The sequence below is a fragment of the Mus pahari genome, chromosome 10 (assembly GCF_900095145.1).
Source record: "Mus pahari chromosome 10, PAHARI_EIJ_v1.1, whole genome shotgun sequence".
In the NCBI taxonomy this organism is placed as follows: Eukaryota; Metazoa; Chordata; class Mammalia; order Rodentia; family Muridae; genus Mus; species Mus pahari.
In genome coordinates, this window is record NC_034599.1 from 49,438,623 (window position 1) to 49,457,223 (window position 18,601).

An 18,601-nucleotide genomic window follows, 5' to 3' on the forward strand; every position below is an offset into this window, starting at 1 on the left:
AGGAGAGGAGAGGAGAGGAGAGGAGAGGAGAGGAGAGGAGAGGAGAGGAGAGAGCAGAGAGTAAAGGAGAAGTCAGGAAAGGTGGCGTGATAAAAATGACCTAGGCACGGAGGGAAATGGCAATGACTAAGCACTAGTAATTATCATTTTTAAAATGAGTGACAAAAACATTTAGTTAAAAGAAGAAAAACTCAAAAGAATAAAATGGCTACTTAAAAAAAATGGAATGAACAATTTTTTTCAGATATAAAACTACTATTAGAAGAAAGTGACCAAAAAACTTTTCTCTCAATTTCTTTGACTTGGTTTGTTTTTATTTTATGTGTTCTGCCTACATGTATGTCTGTATCACGAGGGCCTAGTGCCTGAGGAGGCCAGAAGAGATCATCAGAAGTCCTAGAACCAGAATTACAGATGGTTGTAAGCTCCAGGTAAATGCTAAGAATTAAACCCAGGTCCTCTGGAAGAGCTGCCAGGATTCTCAACTGCCAGCTAATTTCCTGTTTATTTTTGAGACAGTTTCACTAGCTAAACCAAGCTGCCCTTGACCCTCCTGCCTCAGCTGGAATTATAGGTGTGTACAATGCCTGCCTTAATTTTGCTTTTACTTATATGTGTCTCTTGTCCTTAGCAAAAAAAAGTAAAGCTAAAAGAAACACTAAAGATATTCAGAATGCAGCTATAAGGAAAACACTGAACTGTGGCAGGGAACGCAACAAAAACCCGAAGGTAGCAGCCTGGAAAGACAGAAAGCAGAGTGATGATACAGTTCCTAACACAATCTTCCATGATCCCTTAAACTGAACTACATAGCTAAAGAGATCAGGGCTTTGGGGTGCACGTCTGTAATCCCAGTACTCAGACAGAAATGGGAGAACTACCTCAGGTTCAAGGCCAACCTGGTTATACACTGAGTTTCAGGCTAGTCAGGGTGACATGGAAAAGCCTGCCTCAAAAAATAAAAAATAAGGGCTGGAGAAATGGCATTTACTGCTCTTCCAGAGGTCCTGAGTTCAACTCCCAGCAACCACATGGTGGCTCACAACCATCTGTAATGGGATCTGATGCCCTCTTCTGGTGTGTCTTAAAAAAATAAAAAATAAAAACAAAAGACGGTGGTGGCATGGGGCATACACCTGACATCCCAGCACTAGAGAACCAAAGATGCAGAGACTCTAAGACAGGAGAATCACCATTGAGTACCACACAGGCCACAGGCCTCAACAACAGAGCAAGAAAAGGCCAGCCAGGGCTACACAGTGAGCCTCTGGCTCAAAAGCACAAACAATCAAGGTAGGCATCCCTGAAGGAGTGGGTGGAAGGGATCTCTAGTCAACAGCATACCTACCTCTTCCATCAGGGTCATTGCAGAGGGCCTGCAATGAGTGCGTATTGATCTCCACAGCTTCTAAGTCTAAGTTCTCAAAGACCTTATCCGGAATACCAAAGTCTACGAAAGTACGGTTATGCATTCTTCATCTCCATTTGTATTATATCCATCTACCTGGCAACCCTTTCCTTAATAGTGATCTGAGGCACTCCCCAAATAATCCCACACACTCCTAACAACTACAGAAGTGAAGAAAACAGCTGAGTTCCCATGTCTGTTGTCACATTCTATTTGTGATGATTTAACTGACATCACAGATTCTGTATGGAAATGGGTAAATATTTTAACAGCCTTTCCTAATGGTTTTTGTATCTTCTTTATATTTTATGTCCTTATTTTTATGTAGTATGTCTGCCACTGTCTGTATAAAGATCAAAGAGCAACTAGTGGGAGTTAGTTCTCTCTTCACAATGAGGGTCCAGGGAAAGAAACTCGGGTGACTGGGCTTGGCAGCAAGTTCCTTGACCCATAGAGCCAATACACTAGCCCAGAATATTACTCTGGCTGACCACTCACTATGTAGACAAGACTGACCTCTGCCTCCCTAGTGCTAGGACTGCTGCCATGCACAAATGATAAATTGCAGTATCTTAAAAGTGAGATGTAGGTAAGAAAATATCAGGCAACTTGTCTGTCCAAATGTTAGAGTTACAGGCATACATCAGCATATTCTGAGATCATCAGGAAAATTTCCATATCACTATGGGAATGACCACCTACATGGACAAAGATGAACTAAGAAACAAAAACAGTCATGGTTACAGTTTATTAAAATACAGAAATGCCACATCAAAGGTAAGAAAACACATAGGTAGAACCTGGAAAAATGTGGACTTCCAAGGTTCTCCCTCCTCAGAGTTACACATAGCACTCTTTCTTCCTCCACAACATATGTGAGGTGTTTTTGCCAAGGAACATGCACTTATGACTAAAAGCCTAGGGCTGTTACACCAGCCTTTTACCCATGCACTAACAGCCACAATAACCCTAGCATTCCAGAAGGGAAACACAAGTTTATAAATTATAGTTCATATTGTTCTAGCAAACAATCTAGACAGAGTTTTGAGTAAGATTCAAGACCCTGGGCATTCAGACTAAATTTACCAATAATAAGAATATTCCAGTACACAGATTCCCAGAGGTTAGTCAAGCCAAAGGTTATCTGTGGTACTTTTCTGTGTACTTTAACACTGGAATCCATGTATCTTTTTTAAACCTTGAAGAGCTGTTGCCCATCTAATTTTATGTTGACATGCCAGCTTGTGAAGAGCTTCTAAATATTAACCTATTTTACTACACAATATCAAAATATTAAACTTTATAGCCAGGCATGGAGGTATACATCTGTAATTCCATCACTAGAAAACAGAGGTGAGAAGATCCCTGCAAGTCCCAGGCCAGCCAAAAAATGTTGTATACTTTTATAGCATCATTGATCTCAAAAGGAAAGTCTTTATGTTAGGAAGCTATGTTGTTCATTACACAAGTCCAGTTTCCCAAATTTCTAATTGTAGCTTGATTTTTTAAATATCTAGCTCTGGTTTATCACATGGTCTTACAAGTAAAACTGGAGTTGACTATGAGGCAAAGGGTTTTAGCAGAGCTCCTAATTCAAACATGTCCTTAGGTGCACATATTACATGCATGTGCATATCATTTGAGAAGCTGTGCACAGTGGTGCACTTCATCAGCCTTGACAGTGAGCCCAGCTGTCTGCCCTCTTTACTTTTTATTCTCAGACAGAGGCTCACTAAGTTTCCCAGGTTAGCCCTGAATGCACTCTGTAGCCAAGGTTGCCCTAAAGTTATGGTCTTCTTCATGCCTTTGTCTCCCAAGTAGCTGTACAGCTCCATACAACCAGAACCAGTAATTATTCCGTTCTTGGATTGCAGCTACTGTATAAGCTACCTATGTTTGTAAACTTAGTAAACCAAACTTTTCATGTACTGGTTCTTTGAGTTTGGGTTTGTTGTTTTCATCTTCTTGGGAGTAGGGTAGTGCCTGTGCCTGTACAAGTGCCACCCACGTGCCAAATACCTCAGATTTCCTAAAGTTGCAGAAGAAAAACATCACTATGATTTAGTATAATTTACTATTATATCTGGCAAGAATCAAAATTTAGAGGATGGGAAGAAAATGCATCTATTTGGAGAAGAAAAAGAAAGGAGGAGGGGCCTGGAGAGATGGCTCAGCAGTTAAGAGCACTGACTGCTCTTCTGGAGGTCCTGAGTTCAAATCCCAGCAACCACATGGTGGCTCACAACCATCTGTAATGAGATCTGACGCCCTCTTCTGGTGTGTCTGAAGACAGCTACAGAGTACTTACATGTAATAAATAAATAAATCTTTGGAAAAAAAGAAAGGAGGAGGAAGAAGAGAAGAAGAAAGAGGAGGAGCTGCTGCTGCTGCTGCTGCTGCTTCTCCTCCTGCTCTTGCTCCTCCTCTACCCCATCTAAGATACTACCATTTGTCCTTTAAGACCTCACCAAATTACCATATTCACTGAGTGTCAGATTCTATTCGGAAAGCCCTTCATAGCACTGACTTCTCTGTTGGGAGAAGGCTTACTGTCAAGTGTGTGGAATTAGGGGCATCTGAGGATCCTAAACTCAGACAAGAAGGGGAGCAGAAGCACTGTCTGACATGTATACATACATCAACTCCTAGGATTACAATGAGCTATCCCTTTAAAAAAGGGACATACAACCTGTAGAAGTTGTATCTGTTCCTTAGCGGCAGGTTTATAAATTGATAGTATAAATTAAAGAGTTCCGGATCAAAACTCTAAAATTGAAAACCCTAAAATTTATACTGAAACCGAAGAAACTTGCAAAAAAACAAACAACAAGAACAAGAACAACAACAACAACAAAAACTAGACGTGAACTGTAGAGCTAGCGCAGCCACTGAAAGTACTGACTACTCTTCCAGAAGACCTAATTCAGTTCCCAGTACCCACAGGGCAGCTCCCAGGAATGAGTAAAAGATGAATTGAATCATCTCTAACTCATCAGATTCAAGGGATCCAACACCCTTGTCTAGCCTCCTTGGGTACTAAGCATGCATGTGATGCATAAACATACATGCAGGCAAACACTCATACATATAAAATAATCTTTTAAAATGGGCAAATCATGCTTTGCTTTCTATCATCTGAAGAAATTTAATTGGCCAAGCATGACTCATTTACTATGGTTGTTAACCAACATTCTGTGTTCCTTCTGATGAGTAAGTACCAAGATTCTGAGATCCTTTAACACAGTTCCTCGTGTTGTAGTGACCCCCACAATAAAATTATCTTCATTTCTACTTCATAACTATAATTTTGCTACTGTTATGAGTTGTAGTATGAATATCTGACATGCAAAAATGTCTGATATGTGACCCCTGTGTGAGGGTTAACTCTAAAGGGCTTTTGACCCACAAGTTGAGAACCACTGTTCTAGATTTTCCCAAGAATGGCTTGTGGGACACAGCTGTAATCCCAGCATCTGGGAGGCTGAAATAGAAAAATTGCCAGTTGAAGAACAGCCTGAGCAACACAGCAAGAAGAAGAGGAAGTGGGGGTGAAATGGTTCAGCAGGTAGAGACACCTACCACCAAGTCTGATGACCACATGGTAGAAAGGGATAACCAACTCCGAAAAGTTGTCCTTTGACCTCCACATGCATACACACACACACACACACACACACACACACACACACACACACTAAATTAAGTAATGTAGTATTTTTTTAAAGGAAGAGGAGGGAGCTCCGTGGCAGCTGTGAACCTACTGCTTCATAAATTCTCTGCATGGGCTTTTTCTGAAGCCTGAAATTTTAGAGCACCACACTATGAGGTCCCCTGAGATAAGGCAACTAAGACCCAGAACTTCACCACAACCATTTATAGTGCTGGCCCATCTTAACTCTGTCCCCAAAAAATTTCTAAAGAAATTCACTAAACACATAGAGAGCATGTAATTCAAGAACTGTTTACAGATGAAAAATATAAAAATGATCAGGTGATTTTTATCAAGATCATACAAGTACTTGCACACTGAACTCCCATTGTGGAGAAAGGCATTCAGAACCACACCAGAGTTTCTAGAAAACTGTTAATCTTTTCCTCCATCAATACTAATAAACAATAGCTAATTAACAATCTACACCAGGGCCCAGTGTGGTGATACAGTCCTTAAATTCCAGCACCCAGGAGGCAGAGGCAGAGGGATCTCTGTGACTCAGAGGCCAGCCTGGTCTACATATCAAGAGCTACATAGTGAAACCCTATCTAAAAAAAAAATATATTAAAACACCCACAATCTACACAAGGACTTAGAAGGGACTTAGAAGTCATACTTATATACCAAGTGACTCTAAATGTTTGAAATACTACCTATAACTCAAACAAAAACTTACATTGCAAAACCAAGGGCTGTTTCTCTTGGAAGAGAATCCCTTCTAGATCTTTGAGTTGTCTTCCCCTTACTCTAAGCATAGGTAGTCAACAGATTCATGAGGTGCCATACCTATTAATACCCAGCCAGTCAGGGTGGCTTTTCTATCCAGCTCTCTGATACCCTCTGATTGACCTCTCATTTCTCCTGAGTCCTCACAGAAGCGCCTGGTCAGCTGTGGATAACATATTTAACGCTTCTAGATGTCTAAGTTCTACACTTCTCTGCTTGTCTCCCTTGAGTCAGGGCTATGTCCTTTGAGGTTTTTAATCTCCACAGAGTCTAGCCACCTACATATTCAAAAAACATGTGCTAAATGTATAAACAGATTGACTATTATTCTGTTATTGTTGATTATTTCTTCAAATAAAGCTCTTACTTCTCTAAATATTAAACTATTAAATTGTCATAATTCTAATACTAAAATGTTACTCTACAGTAGAAATAACATTAACTTCTAACTTTTTGTATTTTAATTTATTTTTATATGTATTGGTGTTTTGACTGTGCATACACATGTCTGTGAACCATATGCACACCTGGTGCTGGCAGAGGATAGAAGACATCAGGCCCCGTGGGACTATAGTTATAGACAGTTGTGTGTGTGTGTGTGTGTGTGTGTATATATATATATATATATACACACACACACACACACACACACACACAGAGGCGGGGGAGGGAGAGAGCACTGCCATGTAAGGGCTAGAATTGAACCCAGGTCTTCTGAAGGAACAGTCTGTTCTTAACTGGTAAGCAATCCCTCCAGCCCCTACCTTCTAATTCTTAAAGGAACCGTTTTTTATTCAGACCAACCTTTAGTGGTATATTAATTAAAATTATTTTTTAGTTGCAGGCCAAACATGGTGGCACATGTCTGTAATCACAGTACTCCAAAGGCAGAGGTAAGAGGATCAAATTCAATTTCAGTCTAAGCTAGCCAGCAAGACCTTATCTCAAAAAAACAACAAAAGGCTATGAATAACATTGTAAACCATATTTTTCAACATTCAGAGGGTACTTGCTACTTAATGAAGCCCTGTGGCTGACAAAAAAAAATAATTCCTGCATGAAGAGAGCCCACTCACTAATCAGCTTTTGTGTTACTCCACCCTTGGTCCTTGCTGCTCTTGCTTTTGGAGAGCTTTAATACTGATCTCCCCAAACCATACAGAGTCTTGTCTATCTGCCTATTTGTACTCGTGTTCATCGTGTTTAATCTACCAATATATTATAAATTCCCTAAGAAAGGAAATGACTAATTTTGTAAACTTGGATCAAAGTGTTAAACTCATGTGAAGCTGAAATAACATCAACTGCCCTCATATATTTAAAAATACACACAGGACTCTCTCCAAGGACAGATGGTGAATCTGAAAACTATATTAATAATCATGTATTATCATTATTTTAATAGAAAGACTATGTTTTCAAAAGCAAAATAAACAATGAGAAACCTATGTCTAATTGCAGAAACCCCGGAGCATCCACTCATCTGAAGAGTATTTAAAGGAACAACAAGGCTCAGACGCGGTACAGCATCTCTGGACTACCCAGGATCAAACTTTCTAACTATTTCTAAAACTCTAAAACTTAGATGTTTTACACACACACACACACACACACACACACACTCTCTCTCTCTCTCTCTCTCTCTCTCTCTCTCTCTCACACACACACACACACACACACACACACACTCACGCACACGCACACACATAGAGACTGATTTTAAAAAAAGGTGATGCTTAAGGTGGGCAGTGGTGGTGCACGCCTTTAATCCCAGCACCTGGGAGGCAGAGGCAGGCGGATTTCTGAGCTTGAGGCCAGCCTGGTCTACAGAGTGAGTTCTAGGACAGTCAGGGCTATACAGAGAACCCTGTCTAAAAAAAACCAAAAAAAAAATTAAAAATTAAAAAGGTGATGCTTTAAAGAATGATATACAAAAACGTCATTTTAAAATAGACTTACAAAATCACAGTTGGAAGGTGAAAGAATAAAAGCTGCTGTCACCTGACTGGCAGGACGCAAATGGAAACCATCCCAGTTCATACATCACCTATGAAATGACACATCACTGGACATACACACCACAAACTTCACCATGTCCATACAGCATAAGCTGGGACATCATGACATCACCAAGCAGCCACTCACAGCCAGCCAACCAAGCCCCCAAGGCATGCAGTGCACTCTTTTTCCATTATTACAGTGTCACAAGCACTGAAAAACTTACAACAATTTTCGTCTTTAATTTTTTCAGTTTATAGATTCCAAGTAAATTATCTATTCTATTTTGAAAAGATCCCAAATACATCAGGCAACACATTAAGAACCACTGGCTAGCTACAAAGCAGACTTTCCTTCTATACCACCTGCACCTAGAAGAAAACACACACAAACACGAACACACACACACACAAGCACACACAAACAGTACAGAAAGGCTGTTAAGAAGAAACCTTCTGACAAAGCCCACCACATGAATCGTCACAAGACTCATTCCAGCTGTGCCTGGCAGCCCTTCAGTCACCTGATCCAGAACTGAAGGCTTCTTTATCAAACATAAACTATAAAATCAACTGACATGCTCTATGTAAAGACTTTATTTTCTGTAATTTTATCTTTACTATACATAGTTTTTGAGGCATTTCTTAGTTGATTCTGGAATGCTTGGAAACAAATAATTATTTTATCTTTAAGCAAATATGGTTTCATAGAGAAGATCATCTCTAGCTCACAGTAAGATAACTAGAACATGGCATTCATAATTAAGATACTAAAATGAAACGTGTGCAAATAGATTTGTTATTTGCACTTACCAAAGGGTCAAAATAAGCTTGTCACAGCCAGCATGCTAAAGATTTATTTATTTATATATTTATTTATTATATGTAAGTACACTGTAGCTGTCTTCAGACACTCCAGAAGAGGGCATCAAATCTTGTTACAGATGGTTATGAGCCACCATGTGGTTGCTGGGATTTGAACTCTGGACCTTTGGAAGAGCAGTCAGGTGCTCTTACCCAATGAGCCATCTCACCAGCCCCACAGCCAGCATTCTAAACCAAATAAAATTTTCAAGATATAGCTGAGAAAATAACAATAAGCAAGGCTGTTCCAATGGACATGAATATGGAGTCTGCAGGATGCGTGAGACAGTTCAGGGGTCAAGGGCAAAGGACTTCAAGTCTGTGACCAGCACCTATGCCAAGTGGCTCACAACCCCTTGTAACTTCACTCCAGGGAATCTGACCCCTCCAACCTCTAAGGGCACCTGTACTCACCTGCAAGGACCCACACACTATCATACACACATTCACAAAATTTAAAACAAAATAAATATTTTAAAATGTAGGCTTCCGTTAGATCACTATGTCACTGAGGAGCAGAGTCAAAGTGAAAGACAGTAGTAGGACATCTGACAATGATTCCTTATGTGGATACCAGGAGCAACTATATACTCCTGGGGAAGGGGTGTGATGGAATAGTGAAAAAAATAAAAAATAAAAATAAAACACCCTAGCAGCTATGAGAAGCAATGAACGTCCGGGATTGAGTGGAAGGCATCCCATTTGGAAGCTTCCACACTAACACAAGGTTCTCCAACCAGGTGGTTACTACAGACACTGAGAAGGGTGAATCTGGTAGGTATTACACAATCAGATTTGGTGACAGAATAAATTCAAATGGGAACTATGGCCACAGATGGCCTGTGTCATGCCCGCACCTGCAAAGCACTGATGGTTCTTACACTGTCTGGCCTTTCCAGGCAGAATCTAGTTTAACTCTGTAAAACAGCTCTGCAGGGAACTAAGAGAAACACTATTTGTTGGTGTTGTTTCATTTATTTTAAGCATAGATTCATACCTCTACCACCTAAGTACTACAGGTGTGTGTGCCACCACACCCAACTAGTGCTTCACTTTTAGGTGGGCCCGGTAAACTATCACCCCACCAGGGGAAATATCCATAATCAAAAATTCAGATTTACTTCTTGAAGGAAACTCTCTTATAATCCTAGGGTATGTCGTCCTCCTCTCCTGAAAGATGCAAAAGTTGGTTGGTTTTTTTCTCTATTCTCCAAATAGTCTCCACATACTTAAAGACCAAGCTCCAGTCTATACTAATATTATTGGGCTGGTATTTTTTTTTTAACGATTTTCATTGTGGGGGAGGGGCAAACCTGAATACACAGTAAGCATATGGAGGTCAGAGGGCAACCTGGCATGAGTTTGTCCTCTCCTTCCACGATGTGAGTCATGAGTGGGTTGAATTCTAGTCTCTACTTCGGTAGCAAGCACCTTTATCCAGCAAGCCATGTCATAGAGCCCTATACTGATGTTTTAAGTCACATGTGTAGCAAACACAGCACCATTGATAATATGCCAAACAACCCTATTTTTAAAGTATTCTTTCAAAACTAGAATAAAGCTGAGCTGACTACATCTTAAAATTATTAAGGCCAAGAAGCAACCTTGTTGGGGTTTTTTTAATGAATCACAAAACATTAAAAACAGACAAAGTGTTCCAGAATGCAGTGCTACATAATGATTCTGCAGTTTTGCTGTAATTTTTCCTGCAGTTTTAAAAACATGCTGCTGTAGACATCAAATCAAATGGTTTCTGTTGTCTAAAAAGCATATTACTAAGCAATATCCAGTTTTATTAAGCATGATTATCAACATGAACTTAATAGAGGTCTCACTAATACAATTCCTTTTAAGAAGGAACATGTATATATTTAACATTAAAAAAACATTATTAATCCGTGTGAATCTTACAAAATAATCTCTAGGAGAGCTTGATTTTATCAGCCTTTTCTCAAAAGAGGAATGATGAATCCCACCCATCTGGTTGAGAAACTGTCTATGTCCTGTAGGGAGGTGCTGTTTTCCAAAACCTTATGTTTACATACATTTTTATCACACGCCCAAGGAAAGTCATAAAATGTAACATTGCTTCAGGCTTTAAAATATTAAAAAAAAAAAAAAAAAAAAACTACCTTGCAAAGATTAAGTTATTACCTGAAAGGATTACCGAAACGGAACCTTGAGCTAGATAAGACAGGCCACTCATGAAAAGGTGACTTCCATTCTAACTCTTTCAGGGAGAGAGCGGATTTTTCTATTCCCTTGTGTTAAGATTCTACCTTAGGAGATCCAGAGGGCGCGTTTAAAGCCGCAGGCTGCTCGGGAGGCCAGGGAGCAGCACCGCCTCCATACCCTGAGACCAAGACCGTTCGCTGCCAGCCAGGAGCAGGTGGAAGCCGCCCCGGGCTTCGGCCGCTGCCAACACCTCCCTCCCCGCACCGCAGACCCCGGGGCTGCCCCGAACCTTCCATCCCCGCCACCCGCGCCCTCACCCGGCGGGCGGGCGGCCGAGGGCGGTGATTCCTCATCCTTCCCCCACCCCCGCCCAAGTCCAGAGCCCAGGGGGCGTGGGTGGGCCCGTCGCTCGCGGCCCTACGGGAGGCCCCAGCTCTGCTCACCGTGAAGGGGACGTCCCCGACGCTGCCCACCGAATAGCAGTTGTCTCCAGGGTTGACAGCCCCGGTGAGGACCTGATGCAGATGCATCTCGAGATTCCGGCTGGACCGAGCTCTGCGCCAGAGGAGGACGAGTCCCGCGCCCGGCCGCAGCCGCTTCCTGTGCGTCCTCGGGACTCAACGCCCCGCTCGCCTGTCGCCTGCCGGCCGCCGCCCGGCCATGAGAGGCTCCGGCCGCCGAAGCCCGACCGCCGCTCGGCTGCGGAAATGCCCGGATGCTCCCACGGCCTGCCGCACCGGCGCACAGTGCGGGCGCAGGGCCGCGGCGCGTGCGAGGCGGGGGCGGCGCCGGGGAGCGCGCAAGCGGGGCGCGTGCGAGGCCGTCACGCCGCGCGCCAGGGAGAGGCCGGCGCGCGCCCGGCGCGGGGCCGCGGCGCGCAGGGAAAAGAGCGCGCTCACAAGGGCAGCCGCGCTCTGGGCGCCGCGCGTGCGCGTGCGCGCGCCACCGTCTCCAGGGCAACCGCGCGCGCCGCGCCGCGCGGACCCTCTGTGCCGGTTGCGCGCGCAGACGTGCGGGAGTTCCCTCGGAGCCCCGGGCCCAGACCTCCAGGGGCGGGGCAAGGGGGCAGGCCAGTTTTGCTAAGTGTTTAAGCGTCTCTCGAGGACAGCGCGTGCTGGTCAGCACCGCTGACCTCAGGGGAAGGACACTACCATCACTGGGCAGTCCCATGATCTTAAGGTCCTTCTGTCTAAAGTACGGGGCATCTTACAGCCTTTAAGGGATGCTGAACTCCCCCTACAGCAAATTGTTGTGCTCACACTTTTTCTCACGCGTCCCCCTAGAGACCGGCGATCCCTCTATCTAAATGTGTTTTCCCCCGGGGTGTGATGTCATGAAGTCGCAGAATCGCCTGCTTTTCCAGGCTGTCTGCTAAATTGAAATCAGATCCCTGCCCCCACTCCACCACCACCACCACCACCACCACCACCACCACCACCACCACCACCCCACCCCACCCCACCCCCCCGGTCAATTCATTGAGATTTTTAGCTCAGGTTGTAGAAAAGAAACCGCTGCACGGAACAAGGTTAACAAGGAAAAAATTAAGACCAAACATGCGCAAGGCTTACAAAAGATACAAAAATCGATGAGGCACAATATGTTAACTAGGGGGCTGGAAGGATCCCTCTGAGGACATAACGTAACGAGTCCCTGGTTCCAATTTTGACAGGCTAGGAGCAACTAGAAATTAAGCATTATAATAAAGAAATTAGGGGGAGCTAGAAAGTAAAATATCTCCGGGAGGCACTAAGTTCAATGCTTGAGGCAGGTGGTACTGTATATTAGTTAGGGGAAAGATATGATAGTTAACAAGAAATAAACGCATCCAGGGGTCTGTGTTCAGGGCTTTTGAGACACTGAATCCACTGAGAAGCCCAGATTTTGTTCTGCCTGTCCTGAAAGCTATCTGCTACTTCTGAGCTGAAATGTACAATCAGGTGACTGTGCCGAGGGTGGGGAGAATGGAGGCAGATTCCACATGTTTACTGTTCCGGGGAAAGCAGCAGAAGTAATCAACTAATTCCCAGCGACCTAAGTAAGGCATATCCCTTTTCATCTATAGTGGCATAAACCCCCAAGCTAAGATCTCGGGGGTCACTCCCCACCTCCACCCATCCATTTCTCTTCATAATCAATGCACCTCACCAGCTCTCCAGCCCTCTTCCTGATGCTCCGCCTTCACAGCTTCTCACTTAACTACCCTAGTTGCCACCTATGTGCTGTCTTCAGTACATTCTCTCTCCAATCCATGCAGAGAAAATTTTCTGTTTGGTTTAGGACGTGCTGGGTAGCGAAGCCAGGACCTGGCCCCAGCTAGGTAAGCACTCTGTCACTGAGCTAAGCCACAGCCCAGAGAAACCATTTTAATCTGTAGTTGCTCCCATCCCCTAGGAGTTAAAAGTCCACATTCCTCAACTTGTTTGACAATCCATTCAATCTGGTTTTGCCTAATCTCCCTGTTTTAGCTCAGGCTGTTCTATTACCCACTAGTTCCCGGTTCCCTGAATTAATGCCCTCTCCAGAGCATTCTAGGTTTTTTTGTTGTTGTTGTTGTTTTGTTTTTGTTTTTGTTTTTGTTTTCATTCTTCCCTGACTTGACTCCTGTTTTTTTGTACTCTCTGGAATGCCTTCCTCCCCTTGCTGACCTGGGAAACCACATTGTAACTCCTAAATCACTTTGATTATCTCCAAATACCTTAAGACTTCCTCCTTTGTGACACTCATAACACACAAACTCCACAATAATATGTTTGTTTATGCTGTGTGTTTGTTTACTAGATTCCATAGACATTTCAAGTTAAGGTTAGTATTTAATTTTCCCTAGTACTAGGATTGTAGAACTTTATTGACATGTAAGAGTAAAAGATAAATAACAGCATCCAGCCAGGCATGGGAGCATATACCTATAATTCCCAGAACTGCAGCGCCTGAGGCAGCGGCACTGCTTTAAATTCAAGGCTAGCCTGAGCTACATAGTAAATTCAAGGCCAACCTAGAATACATACCCAGATCCTGTCTCAAAAACAAAAAATCCTCATACTAAATTTGTTGTCATTTCTATCTTTTTTGTAAACCTCATTTTCTTTTTTTTTTTTAAAGATGTATTTATTTACCATATGTAAGGACACTGAAGATGTCTTCTTCAGACACTTTTTCATCTCACTCCGGCCCAACCCTGCTCAGTCACTGTAGCTGTCTTCAGGCACCCCACCCAGAAGAGGGCATCAGATCTCATTACAGATGGTTGTGAGCCATCATGTGGTGGCTGGGACTTGAACTCACGACCTTCAGAAAAGCAGTTGGTGCTCTTAACTGCTGAGCCATCTCTCCAGCCCCATTTCTATCTTTTTATTTCTGTCTTTTGACACTACATGCAATTTACTGAATTCTGGGAAATCATTGATTCTGTATATTTAGTGATAGACAACTGACCATGAATAAAAGATAGAAAGCTATGTGACTAAAAAGAAACACATTAAAGATATAACAGAGAGCAAAACAAAAGTTATCATAACCAATGAAGTTCCACGTTGTGCATAAATAAACATGAAAATAAATACTAGAGGTGTTCCTTTGTCATACCAGCTTCTATTGCACATGCAGGTATAGCATGTATCTGTAAAACCTGTGAAAAGTGATCAAATACAATAAATTAAAATAAATTTCTGTATAAGAAAGTTTAATTCCTGTAGATAAAGATTCCTGCCTTTAATACTAGAACTTGGGAGACAAAAGCAGTTTGATTTCTGTGAGTTCGAAGCCAGCCTAGTCTACAGAGCAAGTTCTAGGACAGACAGGGATACACAGAGGAACCCTGTCTTGGGAGGAAAAAAATCTGTAGAAACTAGAAAAAAAAGCAGAATAACACTATATTCATAAGCAGAAGCCAAGTGTTTTGTTAAATATCAAATAACAGAAGAAAAATGGGAGGTGTATTACAAAGCCAGTTTTAGAGAGAGCAAATAGTTAGCAAGAAGGAAACAATGTCAGAAAGAGTTCAAGTTAGGTGTGTCCACTCACTTCTGCAATCCAGCACTCAAGAAGCTGGGCCAACGGATCACCTTGTGGGATCCTATCTCTATCTAACCTCAATCTCCACACTCACAACCGAAAGAAACAGCATTTTAAAGCCTGGAAGCCTAAAACCCCTGCTTCAGGGCTAGCTCAGCCAGTAAAGAGCTTGACTCAAAAGCAGGAGGATTTGAGTTCAATCCCTAGCATGTAGTTTAAAAAGGAAGGTGGTAGAAACAGGTGTGGTGGTACATGCTTGTAATTCCAGCACTGGGGAAGACTCAGAGCTGGACAGATCCCTGGAACTCACCATCCAGCCAGGGAGAGTCCATGTCAGGAAAAACAAAACAAAAACAAAAACAAAAAAACAAAAAACAAAAAAAAAACACAAGATAGCAGGCTCCTAAGGAAAGACATCCAAGGTGGACTTTTAGATAGACAGGCAGACACGGACACAAGCACCCATTGTTAATACTAGATTCTGGATGAACCTTCACTGCATTAGGAAACGGAAATAAGCCAGACGAATCATCCCAAGACCGGCTAAGGAGCTACAGTTTCTCATCACTTAAGTATTTCACAGCCGGGTCCTGCTTTGTGGCATTCCTTGATGTGTAGAATCATTCACAGGACTGTGAAGCGGAATCTAAAGCTGGCTTCCACCTTCCCTTTCCTTCCTCTGGAGTCCTTAAATGACTGTGTCTCGGGATTCCAGATGGCAAAATAAGTCTCCCCGATCATAGCCAGTCCTCATATTGCCCAGTCTGGCTGCCCCTAACCTCACCCTCAGCTAATAGCTTCTTTGATAGTCCACCCTTTCATTTCTTCTTTATCCATCTGCTCTTCTGCACGGACCTAAAAAATAAAGAAGATTCTTCTTTCTGATTTGGAAATGGCTGTCTGGCCTGGAACTTTCGAGGTCAACTAGGCAGGCCTTACACTGACACAGATACACCCGAGCTGAGATTAAAGCTCCTTTAAATTAACAAAGCATTTGGCTCAAGAGAAGGCTCAGTGGTTTAGAGCTCTGGCTGCCCTTCCAGAGGACCTGGGTTTGATTCCCAGCACCAGAATGGCAGCTTACAACAACCATCTGTAACTCCCATTCCAGGGAATCCAATGACGTCCTCTTCTGGCTTCTGCGGGCAGCAGGGAGACCTGTGGGGTGCATGCATGCAAGAAAAATATTAATACAAGTAAAATAAATATTTTTACAAAATAAATGAACAAAGTAAGTAAACACACTTGTAAGGTAACTGCCGCATGTCCTCAGGTTTTGTTTGGTTTTGAGGCAGAGTCTCGGCCGCCCATGCTGGCCTCCAACTCAGGATGTAACCTGAGCTGAACTTCGCGGCTGCTGCTGCTGCTGCTGCTGCTGCTGCTGCTGCTCCCTTCTAGTGTTGGGATTCCAGGCATGCCCCACTACCACCGCTACCAGCTTTACAGGTTTTAATAGTAAATACCTTCGGGTTGGATTTAATGACATGTTAAATGTCAGAGGGCCTTAGTTTCCCAGCAATAATCACAAAACCCACACCCAAAATTTAGTGGCTGAGAATAACAATATAGAGTATCTTAGTGTCTGTGGGTAAAGAATTCAATCGTAGCTTAGGTGGAAGGTTCCGGTTCAGCTACAGTGAAAAATGTCAGCTTGACATGAAATAAAAGAAGCTTGAAACAAAAGCCTACATACTGCTTGATTCCATTTCTATACAAATTTAACGCTATACTGATATGGTTTCCTTGGACAAAAGGGGAAACAGAAAATAACTTTTTATTAGATATTTTCTTTATTTACATTTCAAATGTTATGCCCTTTCCTCATTTCTCCTCCGAAACCCCCTACCCCCGGCCCCTACCCCTGCTCACTAACCCACCCACTCTCTATTCCCTGTCCTGGCATTCCCCTACACTGGGGCATTGAGCCTTCACAGGACCAAGGGCCTCTCCTCTCATTGATGTCTCACAAGGCCATCCTCTGCTACATAATCGGCTGAAGCCTTGAGTCCCTCCTTGTGTACTCTTTGGTTGGTGGTTTATTCCCTGGGATCTCTGGGGTACTGGTAGTTCATACTGTTGTTCCTCCTATGGGGCTGCAAACCCCTTCAGCTCCTTGGGTCCTTTCTCTAGCTCCTTCATTGGGAACCCTGTGCTCAGTAAAATGGATGGCTTTGAGCATCCATGTCTGTATTTGCCAGGCACTGGCAGAGCCTTTCAGGAGACAGCTATATCAGGCTCCTGTCAGCAAGTATTCCTTGGCATCCACAATAGTGTGGGGTTGCTTTTTGACATGATACAAATAAGTGTTTTAAAATAAAAATGTAGTCATGGTATTTCTGCAAGTTTATAATAAATCATTGAATGATATAGCTGGAATTAGTGAATTTTATGACAAATAAATGATAATCGTTCTCTTTTTTCAAATTTTTTATTATATATTTTATTCATTTATACTTCAAATACTATCCCAAAAGCCCCCTATATCCTCCCCACGCCCTGCTGCCCAACCCACCCACTCCTGCTTCCTGTCCCTGGCATTCCCCTGTACTGGGGCATATAATCTTCGCAAGACCAAGGGCCTCTCCTCCCATTGATGGCCTACTTGGCCATCCTCTGCTACATATGCAGCTAGAGACACAAGCTTTGGGGGGTACTGGTTAATTCATATTGTTGTTCCTCCTATAGGGTTGCAGACCCCTTTAGCTCCTTGGGTACTTTCTCTAGCTCCTCCATTGGGGGCCCTGTGTTCCATCCAATAGATGACTGTGAACCTCCACTTCTGTATTTGCCAGGCACTGGCATAGCCTCACAAGAGATAGCAATATCAGGGTCCTGTCAGCAAAATCTTTCTAGCATAGGCAGTAGTGTATGGGTTTGGTGGTTGTTTATGGGATGGATCCTTGGGTGGAGCAACCTCTGGATGGTCCTTCCTTTTTTTCTCAGCTCTGAACTTTGTCTCTGTAACTCCTTCCATGGGTATTTTGTTCCCCATTCTAAGGAGGAATGAAGTAGCCACACTCTGGTCTTCCTTCCTCTTGAGTTTCTTGTGTTTTGCAAATTGCATCTTGGGTATTCTAAGTTTCTGGGCTAATATCCGTTTATCAGTGAGTGCATATCATGTGTGTTCTTTTGTGATTGGGATACCTCACTCAGAATGATATCGTCCAGATCCATCCATTTGTCTAAGAATTTCATGAATTCATTGTTTTTAATTGCTAAGTAGTACTCCATTGTGTAAATGTATCACATTTTCTGTATCCATTCCTCTGTTGAGGGACATCTGGGTTCTTTCCAGCTTCTGGCTATTATAAATAAGGCAGCTATGAACATAGTGAAAAATAGGTTGAGAATGAATGAGAGAGAGGAATTACCTTGTTGCAGTTTAGACTTGTGGCTACATTATAATAAATGAGTCAAAATAAAGTGCTTTCTGGAAACTGTTCTAAAGCAACTGTGCTGGCAGTTTTTATGTCAATGTAACACAGGCTAGAGTCATTTGGGAAGAGGGAACCTTAATTGGAAAAAAAAAAAAAAGTGCCCCTACCAGATTAGCTTGTAGACAAACTTGTGTGGCAGGTTTTTTCAAATCAATGGCTAAGTTTGAGGGTCCAGTCCATTGTGGGCAGTATCACCCCAAAGCATGTGTCCTGGGTGTATAAGAAAGCAGGCTGAGGGGCTGGAGAGATGGCTCAGTGGTCAAGAGCA

At 42.9% G+C, this 18,601-nt stretch overlaps 1 protein-coding gene across 4 annotated transcripts in view; it reads right to left on the reverse strand.

The window, feature by feature from the left end:
* The window catches only part of Dmxl2 (Dmx like 2), a 135,911-nt gene extending 124,305 nt beyond the window's left edge, over positions 1-11,606 (reverse strand). For all 4 annotated transcript variants that reach the window (XM_021205952.2, XM_029542783.1, XM_021205951.2 and 1 more), the window contains exon 1: positions 11,326-11,606. In XM_021205952.2, coding sequence (XP_021061611.1) covers positions 11,326-11,412 — 87 coding nt within the window. In that variant the 5' untranslated portion in view covers positions 11,413-11,606. The remainder of the gene's footprint in view (positions 1-11,325) is intronic.
* Between the last annotated feature and the right edge of the window lie 6,995 nt (positions 11,607-18,601).